The sequence below is a fragment of the Ambystoma mexicanum genome, chromosome 2p (genome assembly GCF_040938575.1).
Source record: "Ambystoma mexicanum isolate Mex_15411 chromosome 2p, UKY_AmexF1_1, whole genome shotgun sequence".
NCBI classification, from domain to species: domain Eukaryota; kingdom Metazoa; phylum Chordata; class Amphibia; order Caudata; family Ambystomatidae; genus Ambystoma; species Ambystoma mexicanum.
This window is the reverse complement of record NC_090923.1, coordinates 1,108,898,917-1,108,926,491: the sequence shown is the minus strand read 5'-3', so window position 1 is coordinate 1,108,926,491 and position 27,575 is coordinate 1,108,898,917. Positions and strand designations below refer to the sequence as shown.

The following is a 27,575-nucleotide window of genomic DNA, read 5'->3' as shown; positions in this document are numbered from 1 at the left end:
TGTATAGATTTAGTTATGAGGAAAAGTATGGGTTTTAGACACAGGGCCTCATCACGACTTCGGTGGTAACCCTTAAATCCGGCGGTTGCGCTATTACCGCCAGATTTAAGGGTCCGCCGAATCAGGGCTTCGGCGGATTTCACCCCAGCTCTGAGCTGGGGGGAAATCCGCCGAAAATTTGCGCTATTACCGCCAGCGGGAAATCCGCTGGCGGTATTAGCGCAAAGATTCCTCATTGAGCCCAATGGGGAATGGGGCATTCCCGAATGGGCTCAGTGGGGAATGGGGACTTACATTACTGCCGAACTCGTGATCTGGCGCTATTAGCGCCGGGGAGTTCGGCGGTAGGGCTAATACCGCCCGCGCTAATAGCGTTACCGTTACCGCCCAAGTCGTGATGAGGCCCACAGACAGGTTTTTCAGTTCAACTCTCTGACTCAGACTTTCCTTGGTTTTCTTTAGGTAGGGAAATCCCACCTTATATTAGGACAAGTTGGGCTCTTTTCCATCCTGACATTCAAGTTAATACAAGTGTTTATTTTGAAATTTGAATCTGTTGCCTTTGTCCTTCTTCATGATGCCTTCACACCATAACGAACCAGTAACTCTATGGTCTGCAGCAAATTGAGTTGAAACAATAAAAACGTCCTCCTCGCCCTACAACTAGGCTAATTGACAAGTAGGGCACAATCACCTCCCGACTCTCATGTTCCTTATTCAAATATTTTAGAGAGTCGTAGGAGTGCATGCGCTCAACAATCTCAGTCCAGTCCTGGCGTGCTGTTTTTACCCTGGTTGCATCTCTCCCAAGGTCATCGTTAGAGAGACCGAGCTGAATCAAAATAGACTCTCAAAAGACAGACTTCATTTAAAAGGGGCACCCTTCCGCTCACCACTGCATATTCCAAGTATTGATACAAAGACCCAGCCAAAGGGGAGACAATTTTCCAGTACATTGTTAAAAGCCTGGATGTTGCTTGTGAACTCAATGAATTTATACCCAGTTCGTATTGAATGGCAGCTCAAGGGACTGACTTCTGCAAATGTAAGGCTCATTTCCATACATAACTTTCAATCCACGGAAGGGAAGCAATGGTCAAAAAGAGATGGATTTCACAACCATATAATAATTTAGGAACAATTGTCTCCTCATAGAATCGAAGTGATGGTTATAATGAATACCTACCATATTTCAAGTGCACTCTTATCAATTGATTTGTTAGGCCAATAGAATGAGCCCGCAACCACTCAGTAATCTGGACTTTACATGGTCGAGAGGTGTGTCACCCGCTAGTTCTCAGAGATCCGTCGTCCAGGTGTCAAGGACACACACATCTGTATTGGATTCAGTATTGGATTCAGTTCCTGGGGGTGGACCAGTGGGGGAGGATCACCCGAATGGGAGGTATTAGGGGAGTGGAAGTGGGACACCGAAGGATGAGACCCGGTACCCCCTTTCCATTAACACTTGTTCCGCATCCTACCCCGTAGGATATGTAGAAGCTCTATCCGCCCCCCTTTCCAACACAAACACTTTCTCACATCATGAAAGACAACGGACTAACACCAGAGCCGTTTACCTGACATGTCTCAACACAAGGGAAATACATTAATTGACAATTACACACACCTGACAGCCCTTTCTCTTTCCCACAGGGATAAAAGGCAGAGCACGGGAGCACACTACGAGCAAGGCCGAACGCATGAGGAAGCAGCTATTCCAGACCGGCAGTTCAAACGGAGCAGAAAGGCAGCGAGACCAGAAAGGACGAGGAGGGAATTGCCGATGCCCTTTTCAACTCAGACCCGCAAGGCCTCCGAAAGAGACCGGGGAGTCCAGCTGGCGTGTGGTGTATCAGATGTCAACGATGCCCGTAGCCCTCCCGCACTGATAACCAAGGCGGGGAGACGCACTTGCTACCGCGGTGCCGTCCTTGACTCCAGAGGCAAGAAACGCCAACGGGTTCAGCACAGCCAGGGAGTCGGAGAGGGAGCTGATAGAAAACCAGACTGTGTTGAGCCCAAGGCGGCGAATGACAACGTGGTACGAACTTTGCAACAAAGAACTTGTGTGTTAGCGCTTGAAAGAAAGTCCAGTGCAGGACCAGTTGCAAAGTAGTCAGGCGCCACATGGGCGCTCATTCGATGGACTCTGGCTGGTCCCCTTTGTTGAAACTACAAGTACCAGATGAGGAGTTAGAGGGGCCATACAAGGGTCGAGTCAACCCCCTTGTACAATCGAAAGTCTGACACGTTGACAAGAAGGAGAGTAAAGGGAAAGAATCCCGCATTGTGAGAAAGCAAAGTTAACTGTGTATTTGGAAAATGTGAACCCAGCTGAGGGATGCCTGCGAATTGGGGTGACAGGTATACACCAGTGAACATTGTGACGACGGGAGTGAACCCGGCTGAGGGTTGTCAACAGTGGATGGTTGTTTAAAAAGACATTGAGAGTCTTGAATGTTGCATTATGAATTAAAGGCCGGAGTGAACCCGACGTTGTACGAGGGATCAGAGCATGGTAGAGGGGGATCCTAAGGCGAAGAGTAATCGCCACATGAAGATTTATTGAATGAACTTTTGTTTTTGTTGATTGTAACACATCAGGTCCTCTGAGGCGAGAGACTGTGTGGAAGACTTAGCCGCATAAGGCCCTGATAATTTGGAAACAAACTGTAACCTCGTCCTGGCGAGGCCCAGGACAGTGCTGTCTCAGGAGTCCCGCCTTGTCCCATGCTAAAAACGAGAGGAAGGAGACCCCAACCATAACATCCTGACTTATCATTTTGAGAACTCTTCTTTATTTTGCCCGATGAACATTATCCCACACTATTTTGTAACTTAGCGATAAGGATTGGCAATAGGTTTTTTAGTATAGGCCCTTTTTATTTGACCAAATACCACTAGGACTGCCTTATTATTATGTGATGGTCGTAGCTTGCTCCCATCTTATATTTAGGTTTAGATTCCCATTTATACAGTTTAATAAACACCCTTGAACTGTGATCACTTGTGTCTGTGCCACCATGAGTTCCTTACAAGACACAATTGGAAAACCCAGATAAATGAAACTGTCAACCCGAACCCAGATAAATGAAACTGTCAACCCGTTCTAGAGGTTGATCTTCAATCCACTATCGAAAAGCAGTTGATTTCTTTCTCCAGGAACAGTGCATAATTTTAGTTTTCTTTGAGTTGATGGTTAATGAGTGACTCTTTACAAAGCTGCTGAAGGCTTTCAACTGTCTTTGAAGTCCGATTTCTGTGGTGTTGAGCAGTAAGAAATCATTGGTATAACTTAAATAAGTAATTACTAAAATCATTTGATTTAGGTGGAACAAGTGCTTTTGATTTATATAGGTCCTGTGTGACTGCAGCCAATTTTTGGATCCTGTCATTAGACCCTTTTTATAGATTGATATTGTGTCTCATTTGCCACTTGTCTTCAAGCACACCAAAAAGCTCTTCTTAAGACAAACCTTGCCAAGCAAACCTTTCCACTCTTCCATCTGGACTACATAGAATCACACTACATAATAATACTAGTCTGACCTTCAACCCCTAAAGTTTGCACATGACTTGGAGGCAAGGACCCAGGCCATTAAGTGTCTCAAGCCTTGACATCACAACTCCTAAACATTATTCACTATACGAACTCCTACTGAAATATCAAATTCAGCTTAAGTATATATGCAATCTCCAGAGAGAAATACAAAAAGATATGCATAGCTAATTTACAGCAGGTTCCTCGTAGCAAAACAAATGGACCCAGAAGGAAAGCCATAATCATTCTACCAGCAATCTCTACATGGACAAAAAACTATTTTGACAGCGTACCCTTTGAAGTCACTATTTTCGCCTGTAGCACTAGCACACAATTGGCATTATGATTCCACCTGTGGATGCACATTGTCCCCACCCGATAATAAACACATTTGGAGGCCATAAGTGTGAATGGCACCCCACCTGATGCTACTACCCTACGCTGCAAGAATGTTGGCTGCATTGGAAGGATGCTACATATCAGTGTGGTTTGCACCTGCATTCAGCGCATCCTCTTACCTTCCAATCCAATCCCCCACATGACAACAGGTAACAAACCTCAAATTAAATTATGAGATGTGTGGGGTAAATGACTAGAGGCTCTCACGAGTTGGGCGGTATCCCCGGTGGTATTACCGCCAGGGCTATTAGTCACCGCCAACCCCCCGGCGATATTAGCGCCGGCTCACAGGTTTGGCGGAACGGTAAGTTCCCATTCCCCATAGGGCTCATTCAGGAATTCCCCATAGGATCAATGGGGAATGTTCGGCACAACTACCGCCGGCGGTATAAGCGCAGCGATAATAGTGTCGAAAATCTGCAAAATCGCAGCGGCTTTGCCCCCAGCTCAGAGCTGGGGGTAAATCCTGCCAATCCCGTGATTTGGCAGACCCTTAAATGCGGCGGTAAGAGCATTATTGCCAAATTTAAGGGTTACCGCCAAATCCGTGATGAGGCAGTATGTGTGGATGACTTGTACAATCAATACTAAATGATCCCATTCCCAACATGGCTGCAACACCAATGGGTTCTACCATACTTACAAGACACAGTACTAGATATACGCTTGTAACCACTGACCCATATGCCACGGTTAAGACCATTCGTTCGAAAGCAAATCCTGGTTAAAACGTGGTCGGAAGATTTGAAATGCAAAAATGATCTTTCAGAATTACAAGCATACTGAAAAATAATTAAATGTAACATATCTGCTCCAGTTTGCTGTATATGTAATGGGGTAAAGGCTATCATCCCATCTCATCCATCGGATAAGGGGAGAGCAGAGAAGACCTTAATCTGCAATTATATATTGTGGGACATACAGTGTTATCCAACACCCAATGAAAGGCTTTGACTTGTCAGCCTTTCTGGGGCTGATAGTGGATATGAATATGTTAAGCTTCAACTTGAGTGATTATCAAAGCCCATTTTCCATCTTGTGTGTCATTCCTTTCTAGTTTGTTGGATAATTGTTTGTTAATCTCCTCATTGGTGGCAATAAATAGTCATTATTGCTCACTATTCTATTTGACTTTGATGAGCTCATTACTTCTTTACCATCAGCAGTGCTACGCACACGGATTCAATATTTTAATAAAGAACAGTCTGAACGTTTTCGTTTTTTTTTTAAAGGGTAGCTGCGATTCTCAAAATATTTTTGTTTAAATTGATCATAGAAATAGGTTTCTCTTATTGGATTCTGTATCCTTCAAAATCTCCCAATGAGTCTTGATTTAGGGAGACGGAACGCACCAACTCTCACCCCTGTCTATACCATACAGTATTGACAGAGGGAAACAATTGGCATTTGGGGCATCAGTAGGCACAGAGGGCATCATCGCCTGTGGCCGCACATGCCCGGCACAACCCCCCATTTTTATTTGTGCTGGCAACAGATAGTCCCAGTGTGCCATCCCGCAGCCAGATTAGCCCGTAGGTTAAGATGAACAGGGGCTGGTCGTACCATTACAACAGAAAGAAAACAGCAACAAGAGGTGTTGTGCAGGTTACAGATGGGATCGGTTATAGCTGTAGCATTCTTTTCTCCATCTTCTCAAACAGCTGAATGAGAACACTGGATTCATAAGGTGGAGCATTGTGCTCTAAAGATTAACTCTTCAGATTTGTATAGTACTAGCAGGACGTTCCACATGCCATAGAGTGCCAAACAAGCTCGAAAATCTTTGCACACTAGAAGAGAGGTTTATCTGTTTAACTCTCACCTACAGATCTTGTTCCAGAAATGGAAACGCAGCGTGTTCGAAAGGTTAGTCGCCGTATCTCTTTTGCGCTTTACAGACCAGCAAGGGTTACAAGACAATCCGCCAGATGTGACATGGATTACTGTGTCACTTCTGGTGCCGTATGGCCAGTCCCAGATAATATGCCACCACAGGTCTCCTTCTATGCTATTATTGGTGCCATGACCAAGAACGTACTAGGCAAACTACAAAGCGTTTTCTCACTCTGTGGGAGTTCCTGGAGCTCTGCAGGAATTTATTGTGATAGAGTCATACAATTATCGCAGTCTTTAGGTTGGTCATTTTGGTAACATTGGATACACATTCTGAAGGGCTCCTTTTGCCACTTGCATGGGCTTGCAAACAATCTAGCAACCTTGTCAACTTTCCTGCACCTCATGTTTCGTGGGAGCTTGTGCTCTATTCGCTTGGCTCTTGGCAATCACAGGCCTGTTTCTGCCTCGGAATGCAGCACAACCAACAAGTTCCTAGGCCAAATTCCAATTCTGCCCATATTGCATTATCGGCTGTCTACAATTGTTCTCTAAGCGATAAGTATTTGAGTGGCCATTTTAGGATATCATACATTATAAAGTGATTCATCTTGATGGCTTTCAGTTCAAGAACACTATGATGCTCTGCATCTAAGCATCTCACCCACTGCATTAGCTCTCACCATCAGATTGCATGCAATCTGCCGGTATTCTTTCTTAGTACCTAGCTGACTAAAACACTCCTCTGTGAGATCAGAAACCATATGCCCAAGGAACAACTCTCAGAGCTTAGCACAGTGAAGATTGCAGCATCATGCTGGAGCACCAGCCTGGGTGCCAAATCCTCCACTTTCAATGGCCACGCCTATAAACTAGACGAACAAGTTACTTTCTTACCTGGTAACGTTCTTTCGATGGGATGGTCCGACGACGTATTCCATATCTATGACATGTAATCACCACAGCTGTGCTGCTTCGGAAACTTTTCCGGCGTCTGCGTCCTGCGTCGATGACGTCGATGCGCCGACGTCGAGGACCTCCTCCGACGTCCGACGTCATCCGATGTAAGTAGGACGCACGACGCCCGTAGCCTCAGTGGTAGTTTTTTCCCCCCAGAACGTGTGACATAAGTCAACTGCCAGTCAGACACAAAGCCTTGCTGAACGTAAGCTGCAATCGCAAAAGAAATTCTGCAGCGGGGAAGGCAGGGCGGGAGCGATATGGAATACGTCGTCGGACCATCCCATCGAAAGAACGTTACCAGGTAAGAAAGTAACTTGTTCTTCGAGGGGATTGGGTCCTCCGACGTATTCCATATCTATGACAGACTCCCAAAGCAGTACCAAAACAAGGAGGAGGGAAAGAATTTAGAAGCAAAATTTTAGAATAGCCAATCAAATAGCCGAGCAAAGGACCGCCTTGCCAAAGGCCAGATCCTGCCCTCTGATGGAATCGAGGGAATAATGCCGTACAAATGTATGTACTGAAGCCCAGGTGGCTGCATCACAGATGTTGCGAATAGGAACACCCCTCTGCAGGGCAGTAGATGCAGCCACACCCCTGGTAGAATGGGCCCGCAAGCCAGCCGGTGGGTCCTTACCCGCCAAGCGGTAACACTCCGAGATGGCCAAAATAATCCAGCGGGACAAAGTCTGTTTCGTCACAGCTTGCCCCAAACGCTTTCCAGCGTAACCAATAAAGAGTTGATCGTCCACTCTGACCCGGGACATGCGTGAAACATAAAAGCTTAAAGCTCTCCTAGGATCAAGCCTATGGAGCCTCTCCTCTTCCTTACCAGGATGCGGAGGAGGATAGAATGCCGGAAGAACAACCTTCTGGGCTAAATGAAATTCCGTCACTACCTTCGGAAGAAAAGAAGAAGGACGAACTCGAAGGACAACCCTGTCCTTGTGAAAAACAGTGAAGGGTGGCTTAACTGAAAGTGCCTGTAACTCACTCACTCTGCGAGCGGAAGTAACCGCAACTAAAAACACAGTTTTCAGAGTTAACAGCCTCAAAGGGCAAGAATGTAAAGGCTCAAACGGAGCACCCATAAGAAACCTAAGAACAAGGTTTAAATCCCAACCGGGCACCAGGAAAGGTGATGGAGGAAACACATTAGTGAGCCCTTTCAGAAACTGTGAAATTAAAGGGATTTTAAAGTAAGAACACTCTTCAGACGAGCGCTTAAAGATGGACAGCGCCGCCAGGTAACCTTTAATGGTACCCACTTGCAAGCCCCTGTGGGCCAGAGAAAGCAAAAAGGACAGAACCATGGGGATGTCACATGCAAAAGGATCCACATTCCGAACTCTGCACCAGTCGCAGAACTTACCCCAACGGCAACGGTACAGAGACTTCGTTGCTGGCCTACGGGCCGAAAGCAACACCTCCATCACGTCTTCAGGGAGGTCCCAATTCATATACCTCAACCTATCAGAAGCCGAGCGTGAAGGTTGAGGGATCCGACCTCTGGATGGAGAACCTGACCCCCCTCCCGTGAGAGCAGATCGTCTCGGTAGGGAAGACGACGTGGAGGGCAGATGGACAAGTCGAGAAGGTCCGGGTACCACGTCCTCCGAGCCCACGCCGGAGCAATGAGGATCATCCGGGAACCGAACTTCCGTAACCTCCGCAGCACTTGCGGGATGACGGGGACTGGAGGAAACGCGTACAGCAGCGGGAATGACCACTCCACCACGAACGCGTCTCCCAAGGCTCCTTTCGGAGGAAATTCCCGCGAGCAAAACCTTTCGCACTTCCGGTTGACACTGGAGGCGAAGAGATCCACTTGAGGGGTCCCCCAAAGGGCGAAGATCTCCAAGAGAATCTCCTGAGCCAACTCCCACTCGTGAGAGATCGCGCTCTGCCTGCTCAGAGCGTCCGCCGTCACGTTTTCGTCTCCGGCCAGATGAACTGCCGAGATCGAAACTTCCTGCTGGATGGCCCAGAACCCGAGCTGCATCGCCTCCCTGCACAGAGGAAGTGACCCTGCCCCCCCCTTTTTGTTGAGGTAGTGCATGGCCACTGTGTTGTCCGTCAGGATCAGGACATTCTTTCCTCTCACAGTCGGCAGAAAAGCCTTCAGGGCTAGCCTGACGGCCCTCAGCTCCAACAGATTGATATGGAGTCTGGACTCCGACGGAGACCAACGACCGCTGACTGTCAGCCCGTTGGCATGAGCTCCCCATCCCGTGAGGGATGCATCCGTCACGATTGTCACCTCCGGCCAGGGAAGCCAAAATGGAGCCCCCTTCATCAAGTTGCCATCGACGGCCCACCACAGAAGGTCCTGGGCGACCGAGGGCGGCAACTGAACCGGGTCCGACATCCTGCCGGAGGACTGCGACCATTGCGTCTTGAGTGCCCACTGCAAAGATCTCATTCGCAGGCGAGCCTCTGGCACCAGAAGAATGCAGGATGCCATGAGGCCGAGCAACCTCAAGAACTCGAACGCTGGGAGCGTCTGGGCCTGCTGAAACTTGTGCACCATCTGCTGAATGTGAAGAGCCCTCACCTGGGGAGGAAAACACTGCCCCAGGGAAGTGTCGAGCACTGCTCCGATGTACTGGAGCCTCTGTGTTGGCGTCAAATGGGACTTCATTAAGTTGAGGGAGAAGCCCAGCCTGTGAAGGGAGTGGCTGGTGACGGACAGATGATACAGGACTTGCTCGGGAGAGCTCCCCCTGATCAACCAATCGTCCAGGTAGGGGTAGACGTGAATCCCCCCTTGCCTGAGATGCGCTGCCACCACCACCATGAGCTTGGTGAAAACCCTCGGGGCGGAGGTCAATCCGAACGGCAGGACCCGAAACTGAAAGTGCGAGTCGCCAACCGCGAACCTCAGGTACTTCTTGTGCTTGGGATGGATCGGCACATGGAAGTAAGCATCCTTGAGGTCAAGTGACACCAACCAGTCCTGAAGCTGAAGGGCCTGGAGGACTTGAGAGAGAGTAACCATCTTGAACTTGTCCTTCCTGAGGAGTTTGTTCAAACCGCGCAAGTCCATGATGGATCTCAATCCCCCGTCTTTCTTGGAAATCAAAAAATAAGGGGAATACCATCCCTTGTTCCTCTCCGCTACAGGCACCGGTTCTATAGCGCCCTTCTCCAGCAGGGCTTGAATTTCCTGCGCAAGGAGCGGATCCGGACACTTCAAAGAGAGGTTCCCCGGTGGATTGTCGCGAGGCCTGTGCCGAAAGGGAAGACAGTAGCCGTGGGTTATGATCTCCAGAACCCACACATCCGAAGTAATGGCTTGCCACTCTACAAGATGCTGCGCCAGCCTTCCCCCAACCGGCGAACCATGGGACCTGGCCTCATGACTGAGTAGGAGCGGCTGCGGCGTTACCTGAGGGCAAAGAGGCAACTGCCCGAGCGGCCTTGGCACCACGGGTACCCAACGACTTCGCTGCAGCTTTTGAGGTCTGCAACCTCTCAAGGCTCTCGTCAGCCTTGCTGCCAAAAAGGTGTTCACCGTCAAAGGGCATGTTGAGGAGCCGGGACTGCACATCAGGAGCAAACCCCGACTTACGCAACCACGCAAACCTGCGTATCACGGTGCTCGCCGCCATGGACCTACTGACGCATTCAGCCAAGTCCAGACCCGACTGAACGGACTCACACATGGCATCCTTACCATCCTGGACCATAGCAAGGAAACCATCCCGTTCATCCCCTACGGGAATATGTTCAGCCGCTAACGCAACACAGTTCCACAGAGTGTGCGTGAAACGTGACAAGGCACAAATGGAGTTGGGCGCCTGAAGCGCCATACCACCAGAAGAAAACACTTTCTTCGCACAGCCATCAAAACGTTTGTCGTCCCTATCAGGAGGGATGGTAGGGTACGACGCCTGCTTTGCCGGGGCCGTGGCCGCCTGCACCACCAAACTTTCCGGAGTGGGGTGCCTGGTCAAGTAGCAGGGGTCGCTACTGGCTGGACGGTATTTAGGCGACAAGGATCTGCCCACCGCCCGGAGACTCTCCGGAGCAGTCCAAGCCGCCGCCACCCTTCTCTGTAAAGCCATATGGAACGGCAGTACCGGGTCAGTTGGGGGACCAACATCAAGGATGTCCGTCAGATCATCCTGCACAAACTCCCCTGGGGGAGCAGACCATCCCAGATACTCAGACACCCTAGCCATAAGGCGCCGGTACGAGGAATCGGCATGGGAGCCAGGCTCAGGCCTACAAAATTCCACCTCCGGAGAGGTGTCCAGTCCACTGGCATCATGCAGTGACTGCCTCAAATCGTCAAACTGACTATGGCCCGAGACAATTTCATCTGGCACCTGACTAGGAACCAGGCCATCAGAATCCTCATCCGCCTCTGAAATATATTCCAGGTGGCGAAAAGGCACCCGAGAGTGCTTGCTTTTAACCAGAGCCTTCCTAGGGGGTACACCCGTGACACGGGGCACCTCCGACACGAAAGGCGTCGATGGCGTCGAGCGAATCGGCGCCGACGTCGAGAAAACCGGCAACGGCGCCAAGAGGATCGGCGTCGACGTCGAGGAAATCGGCGTCGACGTCAGATGCAGCGCCTCCAGTATCGGCGGCGTCGACACAGCCCTCGAAGCCGGAGCCCCGAGCGTGTCCCTCGACGACCTGATCGTCGACGGCGTCGACGACTTCCTCGAAGCCGGAGCCTCGAGAAAGCTTGTCGACGCCCTCGACGCCTCAGACGTCGATGTCTTCCTCGAAGACTTCACAGGAGCACACGGTCTCGAACGCGTCGAGGACCGGGACCTGGAATGGGTACGGCGAGAACGAGCCTCCTTGTCCGAACGGGACCGCTCCCGTGACTCGTGCCGACCACTCTTGCGAGCGGTGTCTCTCGACCTCTCACGGCCGACCCCACTCGGGGGCGCGGACGGCTGAGTACCCTGCGACTCAAGAATCGCCAACATTTTCTTCCCGAAGGAAGCCCATTCCTCCGGCGTCGCACGGCTGGTGGGGTAACCGACGTGCCGTGCAGAATCCTCGGAAGAGGACCTGGAAGGCGACCGGTGACGGCGCTTCCGAGAATGCCTCGAAGAGGCTGAGGAGTGGCGAGACCCACTCCTAGAAGAAGACCGACGAGACTTCCGACGATGACGCGGAGAGTCACCCCTCGAATCATCCGTCGAAAGCCCCGCCGACTTCGACTTCCGGGGCTTGGACACCCGACCTACCGACAACTTCTTCTTACGCTCGCGTAAGGCTTTGGACGTGAGCGACTGGCAGTCGATACAGTCATCCGTGTCGTGGGCCTCCCCGAGGCACCAGAGGCAGGCGTCGTGCGAGTCAGTCAACGACATCTTGGACCCACACTCCCCGCACTTCTTAAAGCCCGGACGCGGGGTTGAAGACGAAGTGGAAGACATCGCCGAAGGAAATTCACAAACGAACAGGTTCGAAGAACCAGAAAGAACAGAACTCCAAAGAGTCGAGGCTTAGAACCGAGAAACACGAAGCAACACGTTCGCGGAAAAAACGGAACTGAGGCTACGGGCGTCGTGCGTCCTACTTATCACATCGGATGACGTCGGAGGAGGTCCTCGACGTCGGCGCATCGACGCAGACGCCGGAAAAGTTTCCGAAGCAGCACAGCTGTGGTGATTACATGTCATAGATATGGAATACGTCGGAGGACCCAATCCCCTCGAATTACGCTTATGCATCTCTTCCCATACAACACCAGACGGCCCGAGCAAGACCCTGGTCATCCCCACCATCCCAGTTACCTACAGCTGTTCTTTGCTACCACCATAAATCGCTGTTCCCATTCCAATCTGTAGGCTGTGTTGGACATCCAGCAACACTATTTCGATCCAGCACCATCCTGTGACCCAATCAAAGCCATGCTTGCCACTAGCACATGCAAGGTACGTTCACCTTGACACTTGCTTCTTTTCCATATGCACGGCCCATCACTAGATGTATAAGGTCGATACCCAAAATACCTTATTGAGACAATGCTTGGCTGCAAACTTGGCATTGTCTTCCCTTGGTGAGATATTCAACAGTAAAGATTGGCTCCAATGCCCCTTGACCACATCAGGGAAGACGGGCACAGAAGCTAGATTGCCCCCTCAAGTTGGTTACACACAACCCAGCAACAAGGAAACCCTGACACTTCAAAAGAAGAGAGAACCCACAATGTATGGTTATGTTAAGAGTCTTGTATTCTGCTTGCTGCACGAAATCACCACAGTAGTGGACCCAGTGGCTGGGCTTGTGTGTAGAATGGCATTTGGTGCCCTGCCAGTGTTATTCAGACCTTGGTCTGCAGAAAGAAGAATGAGCAGGGGAGGATAAGAGAATAGGAGAGAGGAAAACAGATGCTGTGAACAAAATGGAAGGAGGAATGTTTGTGATAGCATAGGTGCATTTAATTCCCATTAGGTCATCATAATTCTGAAATACAGAAATAAGGGCATATCTAAAGTGGTGATTGGATTGTGTTTCCAAGGCAGTATTGGAGGATGGGTAATTAATACTTAGTGTAATGTGTGGATGCATGAGGGGCTTCAGAGTGTGCTCCGCAAATCCTACAAGATTCGGAAGCTTCATTTCCAGGGCATACATTTACATTTTAACATGGATCGAGCTCTAGAATATTAATTCTGGCACTGCCAAGCCTGAAGGCCGAGAGTCGCCTAGTCAAGAGTTAGCTGTGTAGAAAGGTGCATGTTGTTGGATAAAAAAGGGTAGGGATTGAATAAATGACAAATTGACAGCCGGGAATTTTGAGACTAAGATGTGATTTTTCAGTAATCCTTTCTGGTTCCTGCTCCTGTCCTTCTAGAATCTATTTATTTTATTTTATGTATTGTGAATTTGCAAGGGCCTTATACATTAAGTAAATTGCGTTTCCAAGTGCCCACTGTGCAAGGGGGAGGGAACATAGGAATGAAAGTCAAATATGAAAACAATGAAGGAAAAGAAAAAAGCGGTCCTACTAGGCCTTGTGAGCATTCAGAACGTGAAATTGCAGAGAGTGAGTGGGATAAGTGCTAGGGGTTCCACGGATGGAAGTGCTAGGGAGTATGTTTGCAAACAGCTGTCAAGTACCTTGCAGAGATCACTTGGTAAGAGTGGTCAACTGCCAATACGGTGCAGGCCTGGGAGACAGCACAGGCCAGTGGGCACCCAAAGTCAAGTGCTGGGAGTGGGCGGAGACTGAAGGCGATTGGGGGGACGGGTGTGGAGGCTAGGACAGAGAAGGACACATAAGGGCCCAGGTCACCAATCTCAGCAACTGAGGGGTTTAGCGAGGGAGGGAAAGTGGGAAGGAGGAGGTGAAAAGGAAAGACTTGAGTACGACCAGAATTTGAGGCGATCCGGCTGAAGATGGAGAGGAAGGGGGAGGCTGTTCCAGAGGAGTGAGCCAGCCGAGGAAAGAGATCAGCCACCAGCTTGCTGTTCAGAGAAGCACTTGACACGCAGATAGTTGGCACCGGAGTAGCATAACGATCTGGAGGGAGAGTATTTGGTGAGAGCCTGTTGTAGATTTAGTTCCCAATATTACGAAAAGAGCCTGCACTGTGCAAAATGTAATTGGCCGAGGTACTAAATTCCAATAGCCTGCAGAAATAGTCAAATCCTCCGGGAGAAAAAAGAGTGTGTTTTCATGAAGTCTGTTTCAAGCCCAACACAGGTGCACACCAGCGCCAGTCGAAGCATGACTATGCCAAAAAACCAAATCAAGATAGTCCTAGTGCACTCCCAATACATTCAGTGACTTTCAATCTTTAGAATTTCTATATGTACTGTAATGGGGTGCGGGGCAGACAAAACAACCCTGGCACTGGGTTGTGGTACTAAGATACGATACAACAGATGTCCACAACCTTGTGGATCTCTCCCGTCCCCTGCACACCCAATGTTTATTGTATATACAACCAAAAAGTAATATGTTTTTTGTAGGTTCAAACCTTATTATAAACGTAAATTTAAAAAAATAGTGTCAAACAATATTATGATGTATTTCCTCAATCAATATATAGTAAAAAGAATATTCTTTTCCAGTCTTCATTACTATTCAAACAAAGTGCATTCGGATAGAATACCCCGAAACACGTAGAGACACATAATCTAATATTGGATGTTCAATAAGAAGTATTATTGAAAGGAATGAAAAAGTATCTGATATTAATGATTTGTATTTGTTTATCCATACTATGTTGAAACAAAACATAAGTCAAAAGCTAATACCAATTTCGAAATGCACTTTGTTTGAATAGTAATGAAGATTGGAAAAGAGGTGACATAAAGTGACATCGTAATATAATGGCAGCACACCCAAACAAGTTGTACAGCCACACAAACAGAAAAGTATTTGACATGCCAATACAAAAGATACAACAAAAAAACAATGATACATTTACAGTAACAACAACAAAAAAGTACACATCTGCACTCTTAAATACTGGAAAAGTAAAACTATAGATTGCAGGGAAACCTAAAAGAATTACACCTAAACTCAAATGAACTTGTAGGAATAGAGAATATGGAAAAACATAATTGCTAAGCACCAAATTAGAAGGCCCACAAACCCACTAGAAACCTGACGTACAATGCCAGCCTTATGCAGATTCCTCGAACAAATATCACCATTCTTCAATTTGAGCCCACACAAAACTATCATGATTCCATCGGTTGGCAGCTTAACCCAACATTGACAACAACTTACTCAAGATTGCAAAAGTCCAAACAGATATCCCATAACCTCTGTTACCACCATCCAAGACTGGGGGGACTAACTAACCACATGATGCCAACCCCATGCCCATCACTATCACCCCCACATAGATGCCATGTGCATTGACAGTTTATGTTCTATCCCAGCAGGATCCACAAATCCTGGGTAGATATTGTAAGTAGGCCCATCTAGGAGAGAACTTTAAAACCTGCGAACAATGGAATAAAACATTCAAACCACAACAATTCATGCATCATCAAAGGGCAAATAACTCACAGGAATGCCTGATACAGTAGAACGTCAGCACCTATTAAACTGCAGGATCCAGATAAAAGCCAACCAGACATACACAACGTAGAATAAAACAACGTCCAGAGGAATTCCCAATGGTTAAGATGAATTAAAAGCGTTCGATCCAACAGTTTTGGCTGATTGTCAGATTTGTTGTCTTCACATGAAATCGTGATTTATAGTTTTTAAATCACAGATTAGCTCTTTGCTGCCAAGGAGTTAAAAGAAAATATATCCATACTGTAATATTCCTTGTGTTTATCAACATTCAGATGACCTTTGCATTTGCTAGAACATCTGCATTCTTTACAGTGCCTTTCTGTGCACCGTCTTCCCTCGATAATTAATTTGTATGCTGCCAATTGATGTTTCTGCCAACTGTTATAACCTATTTCATACAAACATTTCAGTAAAATACAATGGACAATCAAGGACACTTTTTTTAGGCGGTAATGGAATTACCACTGTTTTTCTTGCACTGCCATATTATATATAGGTTTTGGCTGTTTTACTGTTGTTGCTGGAGGTAAATTTCACCTCTAAAATTAGGCGAATTTACCATGCGGTAATACAACCAGCATTAAATCTGTCAAACATCCCCATGGGGGATAGAGGATTACACAGCCCTACTGCCACTTGTAATCCTGTGGTAACCCCACAGGACCAAGGGGCAGTAATGATAAATCATTCTACGTAATTCTGCAGAATTGCCACCTAATTACCACCAAACCTATAATGAGGCCCAATGAATGCAAAATTAAACCTTGCTGTAGCAGCAAAGTTAGACATATGGTGATTGGCGCAGTATAAAGGTTTTATAACATAACATATGTGTACATGATGTATCTATGTAGATATTCCATGCAATAATGTTGCCACAAAAATCTCGCCATGCAAAAATATCGCCGAAAAATGGCCGTTTTTTGTGGCAACATTATTGCATGGAATATCTACATAGATACATCATGTACACATATGTTATGTTATAAAATCTTTGACCCTGTCCCCATATATATGGTCACCCAAATAATATCGCCACAACATTTTCCCCGCGATATTATTTACGGCGACCATATATATGGGGATATTATTACCTGATACCGATATCTTGTCTAGGAAAGGGAAGAGAAGAATAGGCAAGATGGAAGGGCTGAGGTTGGAAAAGAGATCAGATGGTTAGGTAACAGTGAAAAGAAAGAGTCTGACAGTAAGTTAGGGCTTAGAGAAGGGACTAGGACAGAGGCCACAGACAGGCCCTCTGTTCCCTGGTGCTCTTTCTGATGGATACATGAACCTGGAAAAGGGTGAGATGAAGTGACAGTATGCGGCACTGCCAGGTACACACCCCTTTATTTCCCTATGCAAAAGAGGCTTCTAGGAGCATAAGGACTTCAGAGTTCAAGGAGGGGTCAGCCTATCCATCTTGCTACAGGGCAGACTCAGACACGCTCCTTACCTTGGGTGACTAGGCTTTGAATACTATTGTGTGATCAGATGCAATAGGTTTTGCATATGTTCTCCTTCTTCCATAAGTGACGGGCTAGTGCAGGGATTCCTGTCTGACCACACAGAAGGAAAGTGGCCAGCATCGAGTCAGCCAGGAAACAGGATTACGGTTGCAACAGTTGTAGCTGGGTCGAGAATGATGAGTCTGCAAGCAGGTTCCAGTTGCAAGTTGTCTTGTCTGCCCACAGTTATACGTTGTCATTTGGTGGTGGTGGTGAGGTTAACTCTGGGGTAACGAGTATGTGCTGGGTCACGGTGGCCCGGTGTTATGTCTAGATCCATGTACAGAGCAGAGATTGGGGAATTTTTTCTCATCTCTCTGGTACATCATGTTTACCTCTATTCTCGATCACAAGGGCCTGAAACAATTGGCTCTCCAGATGTTTCATTTATACATACAGGAGGAGCAATACTCTTTTGATCACAAAAGAACGTACAATAGATAAGAAATCAGATTTGACAGAAAGCAGTGAGCTTCTTACAATGTGGTGAGTTTGAAGGACATTCTGACCTGATTGTGGAGGGGAGCGAATGGAACAGTCATCGGGGACAATACATAAGGGGACAAACATAGATTGACTTTGGACATTTTTAAGTGCAGGTAGGCAGTATGGCCAGCTGTGGTTAGGATGTGACCATGATGGGTGAAATGCTAGAGTGGAGGCAGAGGAAGTGAGGGACAGTGGCAGATTAGAGGCAAGGAAAAATGTTAGCTAGCAGGCAGATGAGCGGTAGGTTAAGTAACTCAGAGGTAGGCTTAGTTTGGTTTTGAACATATCTGTGTGGACTGTTTCACGGATGTCGGGGGCAAAATAATTCCATGCAAGTGGAGCAAGAAGAGAAAAAGAGTGGAAGCAAGAGGAAGCACAGGGAGGGCAAGGTGTCTTAAGGGTAGTGGAGGAGGCAGAGCAGAGATCACGAAAAGGCTTGTAGAGTTGGATAGAGGAGGATAGATCCAGTGGTGCCTTACCATGGATCGATTTGTGAACCAGGAGAAGACATTCAAATCTGGCCCTGTTTTGCATCAGACATCCAGCCTAGTGTTGGTACGAGGGAGCATGTGTGAAGCGAGGGAGTCCTGGTAGCAAAGTTAATGATCTTGTCGCGAGGAAAGAAAGCATAGTTAGCAAGACCAAAGAGGATGCTGCACAGTAGCCCAGTTTAGAGAAGACAAGAGAGGTTAAAAGATGCTGGGAGGTGTTGAAAGGAATCAGGTGCTCGATTTTCCTAATATGTAGGGGGTTGAAGCAAACTGCTGTTTCAGTATTGGAAATTAAAGTAGAGAAGGTGGGATAAGGGTGATAGATGACGCTGAGGTTTCTAGCTGAAGAAGAGTGGGGGAGAGTGTCAGATGGGAACTGAATAGGAAGAGGAAGAGATAAGAGATAGCTTTTGGCAGGGAAGAAGAGCACCTCTGTTTTGATAGAGTTTAACATCAGAGAGTGCGAAGACATCCAATATGTAATGGCAGAGTGACAGTTCGACATTTTGATAGAGAGATAAGAGGAGAGTTCAGGAAAAGTGAAGAATATGTGGGTGTCAGCACCTTAAGAGTAGTGCAGAAGGAGAGACACAGGACGAAGTTAGTCAGACGTTCGGATTTTAGACTACAAATCCCATGAGCGCAAGCCAGCATAGTCAATGGTGAGTGATCATGGGAGTCGTTTTCTACAACATTTGGAGTGCTGCAGGTTGCCAGCCCCTCTCTATCTCATCAATATGCATTTCTATGCTTACAGCATACAATCAGGTCATTGCCTGAAGCAGGATGGAGATCATTTGGTGCGTATGGACAATGTTTGTATGGTCAGACCTGGCGGGAGTGACACCTCCTGCCTGCAGGACTCGGAATCAGCCGGTCCGGAAACAACGGTGGCGGCGGATTTACCGCCACCGTTGTTTCCAGACCGGCTGACTTGTAATGAGGCCGTATGTGTCTGCTCTACCCACCAAGTGGTGTTAGCATGTGCAGACAAGATGTTAGAGATTCAGCTACCTTACAATGGGGGCGTGGAGAACGTCATTTTCTGTTGGTCTGTTTCATGAGTGTGCTTGTTGAAAATGACATATACAATGAATCCATGAATCGAAAGGCATATCATTATTGGAGATTAGCTCCGCAGGAGGGACAGAGCCAGTCAAGATCATTTTAGTTCATATCTGAGTAAAACTCCCTTTAGTCCAGGTGGTCAAAAGGTTGTAGGTGGCACTAAACAGAATACCCATGATATGATAATGCATGCCGTAGGAGAACATTCTTACATCACAGTTGTTTCGCATGTAAATACAAGTCTGATTTGATTATCACCAGAAAGCACCATGAGAAAGATAACACGGTTGTTAGTGTTTATTGCTTCCTAAGGCTGGCATTTCCCCAGATGAAAGTCAGGAAATAAAGAGTAGGATAACAGCAGTAAATGAAAGGGCATAATCATCTTGAATGAAAACATCAGAAAAGGGAGGGGCAGAGAGTAAGAAAGGGCAATAGCAGTTCCCGGGACACCATTGAAGCAGTATGTCTGGAATACAAAGGCACATAAGATAACTTTACTAATGGATGGCCATGTGTGGGGACTATGTGAAGTGGGGAAAACAATGGCAGGAACAATGCAGCAGACGGCCACATAAAAACAGACATCCCGCTCCCTTTCGCCCACTATGTTGAATGGTCACTGCTAGACAGGACGAAATCCCTACCTGCCGCTCTACTCTGCACTTTCACTCCATAACAGCACAGTGCGATGCCATAAGCAGGACCTCTCTAAACCACCCACTCAGCGATAACCCAGACACAAAAAGGGATGGTGACAAAACATCTCCTTACTTCGTCCTCCTCCTCACTGCTAGCCAGCGAGGCGCTGGAGCTCTTGCCATCCTCAGGCCGCCCGAGCACCTCCTGCTCCGCCTCCCACTCCTGCAGCACCTCCTCAAGGTTGAAGCGACGGCGATAGCTGACAAAAAATGTTTTCACCTGAGCAGGGGTCTTGTTTCCGAGCACTTCGGACACTGCAGTGAAGTCCTTGCCGTACTTGCGGACAGCTACAGAAGAACAGGAAGGGGGAAGGAGGAGAGAAAAGATTAGGATAACATGTCGGGGGCGTCCACAAGTTATTCCCACAAGTCCAATCATTGCTCAACTCAAGCACCTTTCTGAGAATTCCTGGGGACTGTGCCATTTTCAAAATAGTCAAACATAGAACAAACGTCTACCAACAAACAATCGCTAACTACAGCAACACTCCCTGCTCTCCAATTCTGAAGTCCCTCTACTGTCTAGAGGAATCATCCAACAGCCCATAGAACACATTCAGAATACTGAGTAATTGCATAGGATACTTTTGGAATAAAACCTGACAACTAACAGGAGGTTTCTCACAGACACAAAGCCAGTAGGGCATGCAGCCAAATCAGGATGCAGAATGCAGACGGTGAGAATGAACCAGAAAGGCATTAAACGGACACCCCACTCCCCAGTGAATGATCTGGTGCAGGGGCCTACAACCTTTGGTTCTACATATCTGTCGGACCACCACTCCCATCAGCCGTAGTCAGCACAGTCAATGTGGAGGGATTATGGGAATCATAATCCAAAAAATCTGGAGAGGCAAAGGTTGCATGCTCCTGATCTAGTGGTTTGTGCGGAGTGGAGTAACTGGAAAAGGCACTGGAAATGTTGACTCAAGTGTGCGCTTATCTGTGTGGTGCTCTACACCAGAGTAAGAAACACGGTGCCATTGCTGAGTACAAGACTCCCAGTGCGTCAGAATGAAAAAGCACTGTTGTTGGTGTTTGGGTACTCCACTGGCCCTATCAGGAGGAAACTAGGCTGCTACAGCGGATTCAATTCTGGATGCACTTTCTTCTCCAATAAATCTGTGTTGCGTAAAGGGCAACGCACCGGCAGAAGTTCCCTGGATGTGTGCTGCTCTTTTCCCCCACATGGTTCTTTGATAGGGCCTTAGCCTGCCTTGCAGTTTGGCCCAGGCAACAATGGAGGTGAAATGAGCTGAACCAGACTCCATTACATAGATGAAATATCTTTCAAAACTCAGTGGCGGTGCTAAATGGACCTGGAACAAGGCAGATACTTACAGCCTTTATAGTGGAGATATCACTGCAGTTAATCAGTATTTCACAAATGAGTTGCCATCAAGTGGCAAAGAGGGCTATCTCATTGTGAAATGGCACGCAAAGCCTATTCCACTGAGTGGTACGCGCATTAAAGAGAGTTGGGCAACCACCAGAACCATAATAACACTTTCTCTGATGGTGGCAAGGCAGGTGCTGTGCTCAGGAGTTTTATGCTGTGTCACTGCCTTATTACCCAGGAAGCAGAGAACGCTTCAGAATTCATCCCAAGTCTGCTTGTAGTAATGCTGGCTCAATTTGCAGCCTCTTTAACAGGTGTGCTTGTAGATGCATGGAGCAGCTCCTCCCATTTGTGAGTTTTGAAAGATTCACCAAACTATTTAATATTTATGCTGCAGCATAAATGGTCTTGGTAAGATAGTACTGTTTCCAAGTGCATATATATGAGAGTTAAATTGGAAAAAGTACCCCATATCCAGAACACATAGCCTCCAGAACTGCAGAAATTCCAGCCCTTTGAAGCAGTTGGAAATTCCTCACCTAGGTCTTCTCAGGAAACTGCTGGGACCTTCCAACCACTGCGTTTCCTCTACGAGGGTACAGTGATAGATTATTCAGTCTCCATGTATTCTCACCCCTGAATAGCTGCAGAGATTCCCAGACATTGTAGAGCCTCTCCCCGGGGAGCTGTAGCGACCACACCACTCCAGCTATCTATCGTAGGCCTTGTCTGGGAGTCGACAGACTTGCCAGCCATGGGGGCTCCAATCTCCAAGAAGCTTGAAAAATCCCGCTATATGAAGGGGCTCTACAGTCACATTCGGCTTTACAGGTTTATGGCAGAGCTGATCGACATTGAGGAAGGATTTCCACACATTTGTGCGATTCGGTAGCTTCATTAGATGAGGCCCAGCATTTGACAGATGTCAGAATGGAAAAGCATGAAAATGACACGAAAAACACACCCATTGTCCACTGTGATTTATTAGAAAATGTGATTTTTGTAGGTTGCGCTACATTTCCGTCCTTTAGGCCAACCTATCTACCGCTTAACAGCCTGTTCCTATCCTTAACAGTAGCATGACTACTTCTCCATAGCTGAAGGAGTAGCAAACAGACACTCACCTTGCACAGCCAGCAACTGCTCTTCCGTGCTCCATCGTGTATTCAACTTGGTATTTGCCTGTTGGAGAAAGCCAGAGGCTGCGTTACATTTCAGGGCGTGTGTAAAATCTGTTTAAATCACCAGTTCATCGCTCACATGGCATCAGGGTTCACTGACGCAGCCAACATGACTGAATACAACAGGGTGCAAAGGCTGACAGACACTAGGTTGACATGGGCCAACAGTTTGAAAAGCAACAAGGAAGTGGGGCACCCGCAGTCAACCATGCCATGCTTGCTAAACACTAGAATAGAGGATACCTCCAAAGCAAAGCCATTCTTTAATGTTCAGTGCTTGATGAACTCAACATAATTATGGAGATCAGCAGCCCCACCTTTTAACGCACCAGCATGGTACCTATGCTGCTCCAAATACACGATTACAACACAAAACATTACCATTTAGCCACAGAACTGGCAGCCAACAGTGAGGACGCCTTTTATTTTTTCCAAACCGTAGGGTCCACAAGCAAGCCAGCCTGCACTTGAACACAGTTACAGAGAGGACCCAGTTCTGGAGAGTAACAAGTGGTAAAAGCAGGGACAACCTATTCTGGAGCCGATCCAGTGATAAGAAAACACAAGCCCAACCACTCAATGATTAAATGACACCCTATCACACTCCTAATAAAACACTCCCATTTATGTCAGAGGGAAACCTTACTTCTGGGGGTCGAAAGTCATCAATGCCCTCTTCAAGGCTCTGCTTCAAACTGCTGTTGATTTGCTTCATGCTCTGGACCTGAGCGGAAGAAGAAAATAAAATATGGTGAGGAAGGGAGAGTCCATTCAGGAAATGGCAGAGTGATTGCATGAAAAGGGGAGATAGACTAAGAAGCATCCCTGCGATAGAGCCCCCACTGAAAGGGTTCTCAAACAATGAGAACTACCAGCCCAAGAACAAGGTTAATTCTGCTAGTGAAATATATGCAAAATGGAATAACTGAGTGCCTGCTCCCACAGGTACCAGAGTGCTTTGACTAAACAATTGCTTTCACATCAGGTCCGTAGGTTGTTGGAGTGTACCCATGCTACCTTAACCGAATTTAGGATTTATATGTACACATGCTATGGGCAAAATAGGACCAATTGGGGATGTATATTTATGTCCCAGACAAACTCAAATGGTTAAAGCAACACAAAGATATGCCAAACGCCTTCAATCTGTTACTCTTGCAGTCAAACTGGACTTTTGTCTAGACAGTATCCAAATAACATCAAGGAGGAAACAACGGAAATATGCTTGCTCCAGCCCTATAAGGAAAGGCCAGAGGAAGATCCAGACACTAAAAGAGGAAGGAGAATCCGTACTATGGCCAAAAGTTATCCTAGCCCAGGGAGGTTCTCCCGAATATCATGTCCTGATCACAATTAATAACAAGATGACTTCATAAAATTAGGGCAACAGGCAAACAGCAATCTGTAACAACCTGAAGAGAACCGAAATAATGGACCCTAGGGCCGCACATGTGTGTTCACAGTGTTACGATAATAAATACAAAAACTCGAATAAACCTCTGAGTGCCTGGTGGATCCACCGTAGTGCCCATAACCATCTTACCTGGTCTTTCTGAAGATGGCATACTTGGGACAGGTCTCCGACAGTTTCCTCAATGGATGCCACTGCCTTATAGAGGATATTCTAATCATAATGACACTGACTTAAGCCCACATGGGCACCGGCATAGCTGAGAAGACGTAAGCGAAGAAATCGAGATCCCTCGAGTGTAGCCTCAAGGATTCCAAAATAGATTTACTGCGGACCATCCCAGAGAAAGCCACAAAAAAAGGTAAGGGGGAGTGTGGCGAGTTGGATGAACTCCCCATCCTGGTGTCAGAGGGGGCGAACCGCAAGGGACATGGATTGTCCGGTTGCTACCTGCGATGCCTCCCAGAGGGAGAATGAATTGGGATCCCGTAAGATTTCCAACACTATCATGGTGCAGCATTACATCTTTAAGACACCCTAAGACATATCATCAGGGATGGGTAAACCCTCTAACATTACCTTATCACGTATCAGAAAATAAAAACCTTTATAGGTATCTCATGTATCCTCATATTAGGATTATAAATCCATAACCACCAGAGTTCATGTGGCGAAGGCTTCACTTTAGGGCCCACAAAGAAAGACCCTGCAAGTCGGCATACTGTAAAGGCTCACGCAGACCAACAATGTCACATGCTGCACATATGGATGCACTATAGACCCAACTAGTGCTACTATAATCCCAATTTATATCTGGGATATACTTCACAGACCACTCGGACCAAGTGTACTCCCATTCCAAACCCCAAATGGGAGAAAGCAAATGAAATGAACCTCATTCAAACCTGCAAGTGGGTGATGTATTGGCATTTGGCAAGGATGTAGGAGCCCTGGCTTTTTTGTTTTTTTATTAAATTAATAAAGTGATGTGGGTAATTCCATCTCTGAAAGGGAAATCTGCTAATCAGATTCCCCTTCCATAAGCTTCAAGCCAAAAGCATAGTGGGTTACTCTGTCCTGAAGTATCAGTACCCTGATTTGCAGTACCTGCCCTAACAGTGGCACATAGCAGGCCAGGGGTCACAGGTGCCCATCCAACAGCTGCAGTGATAGCCAAGTCCATTTAAGCTATGCACCCCTGTTCCAAAACCCTATAATTATGGGTCTACTTGATAGTGGCAGAATAATCTTTAAATATAAGCCATACCCGAGTTAGAGTATGGTCCATGGTATTCTTATAATTATTAAAGCTACATCCAATTTGACATCACAGATGTGTCAGCTCCTGTGATTCAGCTCAGCTATCGAAGGTGAGGTGTATTCTGGCCAGATGGACTAAGGCGGCCAAATAACAGGACAGGAACCTGAATGACCATGCCTCTTGTTTGATCGCTTTCTGAGTGTAGGTAACGCCCTCAGCCAGAGACAGCCGCCCACCATACAGCTGCCCTCGGACCAGGCATCAAAAGAGCACACCCATTCAAAGGGAGTAGTCTAACACCAGCTTGCTGCATTTCTAAAGGCTTTTGATCCTATTGAGAAAGGAAGGGGTGGGGTTAGAGTAGTAAGGAGAGCTTTGTATCATGGAAGAAGACTTCCAACATGTTGTTTCTCTCTGTCTCTCTCCTTCCTGTCCCCTCCAGTTCCTCTAGAACAAAGCACTTTGGGTGTAATGTCACAAGGGCAAAGTCCATTTCTTTTAAGAACGGGGATTGGATCACTTACGCAAGCTAGCTTTAGTTCAATCAAGGGTGGACGTCTACCTTTAAAAGAAGGTGTTCGCCACCACTTATTTGATTCACCCTGGAACAACACTGGATAACGATTCACTGCATTTCCTTTGGGGAAGTTGTACTTTCCAAAGCCCTCAACCACTGACGTGAAGAAGGAGCAGTCCAAGGCAGATGGTAGCTCTGCCCCCTACTCACGCCAAGGGCCCATTGGGGGTGACATTTGCTGTGGGCAAGGACATGCCATTCGGACCAAAATCTCGCTGGGAGACAGGCCCTTAAAGCACTCACACGGGCCTCGAGACCCTGAATTGTGTCTCACAGCACCCGGAGGACAAGATCTGGTAAGGTTCCCCATTCTGCCACCTCAAAACCAGTCGGACGGCCATCAAAGCGAATTTGGTACCATTGACGCCAAAGGATCCTGCCTGTGCTACTTTCTGGCACTCCTCTGAACTTTCGAACAGTTGTTAGCACACAGAGCCCGCTCAATGCTACATCGTGCCCTCGCTGATCCCGTCCCTTACTAGGCTGAAATCAACCGATTGCTGCCAGGACCCGAGACAAACCCCTGGAGAGTCACTTGCTGACTCCGACCCCGGTTTACACCCCGACTCAATCCGACTCACCCCTCAAACTGCCGCTTCACTGACCACACATGGGAGCAACAGGATCATAATTTCGACAACCACCACCCATCAACATGAACCGCTGGAGCTTCACTCATCAACTCTTCCTGGAGGTTACAACCCGACGCGACTCGGCCCAACCTCAAAGAGATTGTGGTGAGTCCCCTAACCTTCATCGCTGAAAGCCGCCTTCGAGCTGCATAGAGCTACCTCATTTGAACCTGCTTGACATCTGCTTGCTGCTTGTGCTCACATGATCCGATCCACTGTGCCCAAACTGAGCTTGATCCGCTTCTATCACTGCTCAAAGCCAGGTTGATCCGCCAAGAACTGTAAAAGGGTACTATTGACTATTAACTGTCCCCTTGGTCCAGTTCTGAGCCATAGAGACTGCATGTCACTCATTTCTTTTTAGCATCTGAGAAAAATATCCTTTTTGAAGAACATTGTGGTTTTTACTTGCCTTACACCCCTAATTCTTTACAAATGCTGCACTGTGCTATCTTTGCTTATTCTGTGTTCTGTCCTCAGGGGTAGGTTGTGTTTAGTGTTTTTCTATTTAGTTATTTTGCAGATGGTGTGTTTTATTAAAGTAAAACTATTTTTAAAGAACCTTGATTGCACATTCCCTTTATTTTGAACTGCTATGCTTTGCTGTTTGGGTCGGTACTGAATCACATGAACCCTAAATCTTAAGAGCATAGTCTTCAATTGACCCAAGCTACTACAAAAGGCAAAGTAGGTATATCTTTTAACTGACTTTTTTATCTTTATGATTGTGTTGGCTCTAGGTTTGTTGCAGTGTGAGGGCAGAGTGGGCATTTATTGCCTCTACTCTGACTGATTAACCAATGCGGAGAAGGTCGGCTGGGGTAAATCAAGTCTAACTAAGACAAAACCCTAGTGGCCCCAGCAAAACCACAAGGCCCGACACAAGGGCATATACCTGGCGAGGCTGGGAGAGTCTGGCACAAGAGCCAGAGTAGCTGGGGCAGAAGAGTACTGGGAGCAGAACAATGTGTTTTCAATCGGTTCCTGTGGAGAAAGGGAATCTGCCACTTTGTACTAGGTTGATACTCTGCTGAATTACTTGATTGGTACCCGGGCCATGAGGCATGGGCATGAAGCCTGCCAAAGTTCTACAAGAGACCTTCGTAGTTGAGTTCTAAGAAGCCAGTGGTACAGGAGACTTGCACAGTGAATTTCTGAGAGA

General features: G+C 47.2%; 1 protein-coding gene across 3 annotated transcripts in view; it reads right to left on the bottom strand.

Moving 5' to 3' along the window:
* RCOR2 (REST corepressor 2) overlaps positions 1–27,575 on the bottom strand; it is a 265,979-nt gene that overhangs the window by 40,194 nt on the left and 198,210 nt on the right. For 2 of the 3 annotated variants that reach the window (XM_069645118.1, XM_069645117.1), the window contains exons 10-12: positions 23,179–23,256; positions 22,476–22,533; positions 20,086–20,300 (exon numbers count right to left, since the gene is read on the bottom strand). In XM_069645118.1, coding sequence (XP_069501219.1) covers positions 20,086–20,300; positions 22,476–22,533; positions 23,179–23,256 — 351 coding nt within the window. The remainder of the gene's footprint in view (positions 1–20,085; positions 20,301–22,475; positions 22,534–23,178; positions 23,257–27,575) is intronic. The other variant, XM_069645119.1, reaches the window with a different exon arrangement.